The sequence below is a fragment of the Barbus barbus genome, assembly GCF_936440315.1.
Source record: "Barbus barbus genome assembly, chromosome: 17".
Lineage (NCBI taxonomy): Eukaryota > Metazoa > Chordata > Actinopteri > Cypriniformes > Cyprinidae > Barbus > Barbus barbus.
This window is the reverse complement of record NC_136745.1, coordinates 11416208-11424747: the sequence shown is the minus strand read 5'-3', so window position 1 is coordinate 11424747 and position 8540 is coordinate 11416208. Positions and strand designations below refer to the sequence as shown.

The 8540-nt window shown below is 34.8% G+C and overlaps 1 protein-coding gene across 2 annotated transcripts; it reads left to right on the top strand.

Moving 5' to 3' along the window:
- Positions 1–321: 321 nt before the first annotated feature.
- pcgf1 (polycomb group ring finger 1) lies at positions 322–5526 on the top strand. Of its 2 annotated transcripts, none has more exons than XM_079438703.1 (9): positions 322–603; positions 2222–2327; positions 2492–2644; positions 2732–2803; positions 2895–3000; positions 3613–3655; positions 3789–3875; positions 4847–4927; positions 5358–5526. In XM_079438703.1, exons 1-9 carry the CDS (start codon positions 517–519, stop codon positions 5406–5408), a joined length of 786 nt encoding a protein of 261 aa, XP_079294829.1. In that variant the 5' UTR covers positions 322–516; the 3' UTR covers positions 5409–5526. The 2 variants fall into 2 exon arrangements, with proteins under 2 accessions (XP_079294829.1, XP_079294830.1); XM_079438704.1 differs by having other exon boundaries at positions 415–603; positions 3792–3875.
- Positions 5527–8540: the final 3014 nt, after the last annotated feature.

The following is an 8540-nucleotide window of genomic DNA, read 5'->3' as shown; positions in this document are numbered from 1 at the left end:
AAAAAAGCAATATTAATAAAAAGTAATGTTGCAATAGGCCTACTATGTTTTTGAGATGGTAGGTTTTCATTTTAGTCCAAATATCTTTCACACATGAAGGTCTCAGAATCAAGACAGTAATGTTAGTCTTGATTTTCTGTCAAAAAGTGGTTGATCAATATGGGTTTGCCACTGAAAGATTCTTAAATGTATACCTTTTGACCCCTCAAGTCTTGAACATTTAGTTATATTGTATTCGATTCAATTTGAGTCTATGGGTATTATCATCCTGTCAGGTATTATCACTCTCACAGAAATTGCTGATATCACAAAAAGTTACTCATATGCATAAGATGTAATATAAAAAAGCCTAATGTTAGCCTAGAAACTAAGAATTCTTTAGAGAGATGTTTGCACACGCCCAACTATAATACCAGTGTGGGATGGAAATAAGAGAGTGTGTGTGGAAACACCAGCAGATGATCCCCGCCTCTCACCCACTCTCCGGTTACCCGGAAGTATGCAGAATTCCCAAAGATGGCGGATCAAGGTCCGATGGCGATAGCTATGCGGCTAAGAAATCAGCTGCAGAACGTCTACAAGCTCGACCCTTTACGGAACGAGGTGAGTGATAGGGACCAAAATCGCTTCAGCGGCCCGTCTTTCGCCACGCGCTTCCTATAAACGCGCGCGAGAGGGGCGATCTGTGTGGCGCGAAAGCCGAGAGATGGAGCGCGAGACCTTGCTGCGTGTCTGCGCAGGCGTGAGTGTTGCGAGGAATCAATCCACTGTGTCTAGGGGTTGTGTTTTTGTTCTCCGTGGCGAGGGGTTTCTTGTCATTTCTGTCCCAGTCGAATCTCTTGCGTTGTAGTTTTTCCCAACTTCAACAGTCAGCACACTAGTAAAACGGGTTGTTTTATGAGGTCTTGCAGGAATATAACGGTGCTCGTTCACGTCGCGTGCTGCGCTGTGATATCCCACATGTTTATTAATGCAGGTTGGCCAAGTGCATCCGTAGATCTACCGCGTGCATTATCGGCAGCGCGTGTCCCGTGTTGAACATGCGTGACAGAAAATGCATTTTGTACTTCATAATTCATGGGACGTAATGTAACTTCTATGATCATTGTCCTGCCGTTTTCTTCGACCTCGAGTCCTTGTAATGCAGGGGCTTGATGTCCTGACAGTGATTGATTATTAAACCAGTGCTCGCGTATTTAACTTACTCTGGTATAATTCGGTCAATGGCAGGCCTGTTTACAAATGACACCTGACTCGCTGAAAAGTGAAGTGCGCTTCTGCCGCACCACAGTAAGAAGCGCGTGCATGTACGTTAAATAGTTGTCCGCAAGAAATTACTTTTGTTATCCATTGTTTTCCATGTCTGAAGAGGCACTTAGCATATATATATATATATATGTGTGTGTGTGTGTGTGTGTGTGTGTGTGTGTGTTTGACCCTGGACCAATGCTGTATGGTTTGTTAGGACAATATTTGGCCAAGATACAACTATTTGAAAATCTGGAATCTGAGGGTGCAAAAAAATGTAAATATTAAGAAAATATAATATTTAATAGAATTTTTAACATCCTAATGATTTATTGGCATAAAAGAATAATGAATAATTTTGACCCATACAATGTATTTGTTGGTTATTGTTACAAATATCCCTATGCTGCTTATGACTGGTTTTGTGGTCCCGGGACACACACACACTATATATATATTTCTTAGTTTTAAGAACTTATACTTAAATTTTGTTTTAAATTAAATGTTACTTTTTGGCATAATAGTCCTGCTGTTTACCAAATGAAAAGTACAAAAATCCACATAGTCGTTCTAATAATTATGTGGTCATAAAAATGTAGTTTTAGTTCAATTTTAGCGTGTTACAAACGGACACTGCTGAAGCAGCTTTAGTTTTGATTGAACTATTTGTATGTGTAGGGCAGGCTAAATAGAAATTATAGAATGGATGTCTTTTTTTTCTCTATTTGTCAAATTTTACATGTTTTCGAGAGTTCTTCTCCCTAAAATAAGTCTATTGGAATGACAAACCTTTAATGTTTTTTTCAGCTATGAATGATAGTTTTACCAAACTCGCACAAGGTGACAGATGAGGACGCCAAGGATAAACTTAAAAAAGTGTTTTATTTACACAGTTTAACATGGGATAACAATTTTTCTCTTATTATGCATGCAGAATGTCACAGTGATCTCAAACTACCTGTTTGTTTTACAGGAAGAAGTTCAAATAAAGATAAAGGACCTAAATGAACACATTGTGTGCTACCTCTGTGCAGGATACTTTATCGACGCAACCACCATCACAGAATGCCTCCATACATGTAAGTGTTTTGTACTTGATTTCTCTCCTAATAACACACTCAAATGAACACAGATCTATAGCAGCCTACTTCTCAGTTATCATTTGTGACATATGAAGAAGAAATTCATAAGCTGTGTTATTAAACTGAATACTTACTCATTTTCATTCCACGTCTCTCTGCAGTCTGTAAGAGTTGCATTGTGAAGTATCTCCAGACCAGCAAGTATTGTCCGATGTGTAACATCAAAATCCATGAAACGCAGCCATTGCTGAATCTAAAGCTGGACAGAGTTATGCAAGACATCGTCTACAAACTAGTCCCAGGTTTACAAGAGAGTAAGTACAAAGAACAGGATCATTTGAACCTGAATTTCTGTTTGTCTCCTGGTCAGTCATGGTTAAATATCCATCTGGTCTTCTCAGGTGAAGACAAACGAATTAAAGAATTCTATCAGTCACGAGGTCTTGAACGCATCATACAGCCGTCTGGAGAAGGTAAGTGACAGCATGTCGATAGATGCTGCTGTTGATTTGATTTTATTAAGAACATACTTTACATATTAAGTATGTTTGTGTTTTCTTGTAGATTCAGTTCCAGATAATACGGGATTACCTTACACAAGCTTTGACCACTCCAAAGCTCATTTCTACAGATACGACGAACAGGTCTCTCTATGTTTGGAGAGGCAAAGGTAGGAAGACAGCAGTAAAGCTTATGGTGATTTCCCCTCCATTAGTTTTCTTTTTATTCTTTGAGATCCATAAGATTTTTTTTAAAGAAATTAATACTTTAATTCATCAAGAATGCATTAATTTGATAGATAAGGACAGTAAAAACATTTATAATGTTACAAAAGATTTCAATTTCAAATAAATGCTATTTATTTGAACTTTCTATTTATCAAAGAGTCCTTAAAAAAAAAAAAAGAATCATGATTTCCACAAAAATATTACGCAGCACAACTGTTTTCAGCATTGATAATAATATGAAATGCTTATTGAGCAGCAAATCAGTATATTAATAAGAATGATTTCTGAAGGATCGTGTGACACTGAAGCCTGGAGTAATGATGCTGAAAATTCTGCTTTGCATCACAGGAATAAATTACATTTTAAAATATATTTGAGTAGAAAACAGTTAATTTAAACAGTAATAATATTATTGTATTATCAAATTAATGCAGCCTTGGTGAGCATAAGAGACTTCTTTTGAAACATAAAAAATCGTACTCACTTCAAGCTTTTTAATGGTTAGCGTAGGTGCATCAAAAGAATCCTATTATAATTTCGTCTTGTTTTTACAGCTCATCATTTTCAGGGAAGGACAAAAATAAATTAACTCTACAGGTAAGACAACAGCCAAAGAAGGAATATGAATGTACACTGATTCATTCTCAAGAAAACCTAAACATTGGTTGTTGTTTTTTTTAAATATTAGAAGCAATGATGCATTTGTTTATTGTAAATTATGTTCCTGCAGCAGAAATTTGTGCGTTGTTCTGTCAGGGCTGAGGTACGACATCTGAGGAAAGTGTTATGTCATCGACTTAACGTGGAAAAACATCAGGTGTGACACCTTTTTTTTTTTGTCTCGCTTTATAGAGCCATTGCTTTTACTTTTACATACCAGAAAGTTTTACATCACATTCAGTTCAGTCATTCCTATTTTATTTATCTATCTATCTATCTATCTATCTATCTATCTATCTATCTATCTATCTATCTATCTATCTATCTATCTATCTATCTATCTATCTATCTATCTATAGTTTTTTTTAAATAATATAAATATTATATATATGTGTGTGTGTGTGTATATATATATATATATATATATATATATATATATATATATATATATATATATATATATATATATATATATATATATATATATATATATATATATATATATAATATACACACACATTTTTGAATTTACACTAAAACAACTACTATAAGCACTAATACATTGTTAATAAATAGTAATAAATACGCTAAAATAGAATTAAAATGATATTAATGATGTATTAATAGAAATGACATTTTAGATGAATGGCATCTCATGTTTTTTTGTGGCCTCTGGTCCACTAATTTAAATAATTATTTGTTTCTAACTATATGCAATTGCAACCTCGTATAAAATTCATTCAGTATACAAAATAGTACAAGTGAATGTGCTTTTCTGTTGAAAATGAAGTAGGAAACAAAATAATTTTCCTGTTTTCTTTCACTGAGCTTACAGATGATTAGTCTGTTGTTAGTGAACATAACTAAGGCACTGTATTAGACAAAAAGACAACTTTTGATTATGTAAATGCATGTATGGTTTGTACATCCCAATTAGGAGAATTTGTTGTTCAATTCTATAATAGAAAGAATCAAAGTTAAAATAGGACGACCAGCTAAAAATAAATGTTTTAATTGTGAAATGTAGTTCGAGAGAGAGATTTTAAACTAAACCTCTCATTGTTTTCTTTTCCATCCTCCTGCCCTGTTCTCTTCTCTCTTCACTGTGTGCTCTTTGTTACGCTGCAGGTCCAGATGTTATTCAATAATGAGTCTCTCCCAGATCACATGACCATGAAGCGTCTCTGGCTGTCTCACTGGTTTGGAAAGGTATCGTAGTCTCATGCGTCTCCAGCTAATTTCATACTGCATTCTTTCACACTATCAGCCCGGTTGCCTTTCCCTGTAGGTGGGATCTTCATTTCTGTAGTGATTTACTGTGCTCTGTTTTACTCACTGAAAGAGTCTTCTAAGGGGAATCACAGGCAGAGATTTAATAGAACTAGGAAAAGCCATACGCCTGATGTCGCCTTGTGGTCTGAAATATGCAATGGAAGTGCTATTTTCCATATTGTTTCATGGTTTGTGGGGCGTCAAAGCTTTGTGAGAATTTAGCACAAGTAATTCCATGCTTCATATGTTTTTAAGTGCGACGGATGAAGTTCTGCCCGCAGTGTCTGTTTAGTGTCAGTCAACAGGATGATACTTTGTTAAACCTTTCATTCATGTTCTAATTTTTTCCTCTTTGTCTCCCTTTTAGGCACAACCACTGGTACTCCATTATGCTATAAAAGACAAACGGACAAGATAGGATTATGTGAAAATATCAATTGGTGTAAATATTTTGTATTCCACATTCTATTTTAATAGCTTTCTGTGCATATAAACTTATTTTTTTGTTTTGTATTTTTGAAAATAAATTAAGTGGTAAAAAAATATTGGGTGCATTTTGTATTATATGTTGTGTCCTTTTTTTGTTAACTTAAATTGCTTCAGTGCAAGGTATTAAAAATGATATGATCATTATATGAATACAAATTTTGTCTAGCCTTGCTAAAATAGAAATGAGGACAGTAATTTGTAGTTAGATCGCCAGTGTTTTAAGAAATGAACCACTAGGGTGCAGTGTCGGTCTTTAAGAGAGCCTCACTAACACCGATCTCCTTCTGTCACCTCACGATGACTCTATTAGGATCATCTCAAGGCATTTTTCATCTCAGAATACAGTATAGGCTATGTATCGGTCTGAAGATACAATGAAAACCTTAGGCAGAATGTCTAGTAGAATCGCAGTAGGCTACTAGTATAAAAAACTTGCTTTTATATAACTCATACCATCATTACATGACGGGAAATTAATTCTGCTGTAACTATTGTGATTGAAAAACGCTTTAAATGTCTCGAGAAAAGAAAATATAGGCTACTGTCAGACATAAAATTCAATAGATGTTCTGCTGATCAATATAACTTTGGGGAAATGCACGGGTAGGCTGTTACTAAATTTCTTCTCATATTTTATTATTTGCCAGGTAAATTTTACATTTATCTCCACCAGGTAGGCTAATCTTTGTTGGCTACATGTCTTTTTTTTCTTTCTATCTTTCTTAAACACAAACAAAAAACATTTTACAACTTCTTTCTCCATGTATTTGTTCTTTAGACCAAATAGCTAAGACCATATTGACAGTAGAGTATTTAATTGATACATTAATTCACTAATGTATTCTTTAAGTCATGAAGAACAAAGAAAGTGCAAAGTTAACCACACTGACTACAATCAAATGACAGAAATGGACTAAATTTATTTTACCACAGTAAATTCGTTCAAATTTACAGGCTAATTATTTTGCGGGTCAAACATGTAGCCTAGGTCTACAATAATGTTATTTTGTTAACAAATTGTAGTATTATCGCAATAGGAATATTATGTTTTCCTCTTGTAATGCTTTAATACAATCATGTTATGCATTAAAACACACGGCTCTGCTTTCATCGAATATTTGTAAGAAAATGTATGTATATTTTCGCAATTAGGCCTACTTTATTTCAAATTAAACATTCAGCCTATATAGGCCTATAGCCTATTTTATATAGGCTACGCATATACATATAACCGTTGAAGAGAACAAAATAAAATTTAACATGTCATTTCTACAGGACTCTAATGTAATTTAGCCTTTTTTTCGCGATTGCATAAAAAGACTACAAAAACTGATTAAAAACAGATTCAAGTGCATGGCCTGTTTGATTTTATTCGTTTTTTCTTTAATAGCCTAACTAATAATCTTTATTTTTTTTGTTTTACGAATATAGCCTATACCCTAAAAGATGATGATTATGATGATGATAATGTTAAATAACATTCAATAATAATGAAGTGAGCTATATTTCTGTAAGCATTAATTGATTTCTTCTTCTTATTATTAGGCTGTTATTATTATTTCTGGCATTCGTTTTTTTATATTGAGTTTTCCATTTTTACGACTTTAAATTAAAACAGTAGGCTAATTATTTTAATATGGACTTAACATCTGTTAAAGCACAAAGACGTCTGCCCGTGTGCAAATCTACTATAGGCTTTACCGCCTTTTACATGAATGAAAAGTTTAACTCTGTTAGCTAGCCTATATTTTTGCAGAAATTCTATTTAGCACGGCAAATCTTGCTCTCTAAAGTAAAACACTGATCTATCGTGCAAGAGACCTTTCATAGCTTTTAACGTGCTCGAATATTTTCACACTGTGAAATCAATCACGGCTTTCAGTCTTCATAGTCCAACCGCATTCATATTCATATACCATCAAATTCCAGTCATCTCGACTCTCAGTAGGAACCCGAAGCATTTGAGCTATTGTGCGGACTTCAATCGCAGCAGAAAACACAAAACAGCACGAGAATGTGGCTCTGCCTCGACAGCTCTGAGAACTCCGGCTCTCTGGCGAGTCTTTCCACAAAGCGCTCATAAAAATCTACTTGACTTTTCAACCCCAACTATTCCAAGCGATTAGGCCAATTGTACTTCCATCTTCTCGCTGCCCCAAAACTGCTGCCTTGATCTGCTCACAACTGACACAAATGGGCCGAAAGAAATTCGGCAGACCAGGATGCAACAGTCCTCCCCATTTCCACCGGCTTCCTATTGAATTTATTCATTGGGAACCGCATGCAAATCATCTGCTATTCATGGGCGTTTTTAACACACGGGCACAGATGTGTGGGGTATTATTTGGGCTCGACCGACTGAAACTGTTATTGCGCACTCAAAGGCGGGTTAACCTAATCAATCATGTTGACTAGTTTGTGTTAGAGAAGATTCATAAACCATATGGCGCGAGGAGGAAAGCAAGCTTTATGCTGTCCTCGTGACAATGTGAGAGGGGGAACCTTGTTCAATTGTCCTAATTAAGCTTCAAGCACTTAACATACACAAACACTCTTCTTAACACACACAATGGGGCGATGTGTAAAAGTGCTCTGCCTCTCTCAGCTGTTTAACTCCGCGAGAGTGTGCCATAAAATCATTTGCATAAAATAAACATTTTATGCATGGCAGCTTATCCTTATTACACTGTAAAAATCATGCCACTAAAATAGTAGGCCTAAACTTAAATTTAATCGCTGCTTTAAAATTTTAGGTGGTCCTAAACGTTTTCACAACCGTTTTCAAGCACTTTGCAATTTAATTACCGATGAAAAAAGAAAGAAAAAGAAAAATAGATAAAAAAGAGAGAATGTTTTTGTGGCATAATTATATATAGGCTAGGCCTATAAAAAATAACGTCTTGGTAATAATAAACATAAAATAACAAAATTAACATTTGTCAATATCTTGCAAGGAAAATTAGATTTCCTATATCCACAGGGTTTATAAGGAAATTATTATTTTATAATTCAGCTCAGCATGTGCATAATTCAATTCTGACTCGAGGTATGGAAACATTGT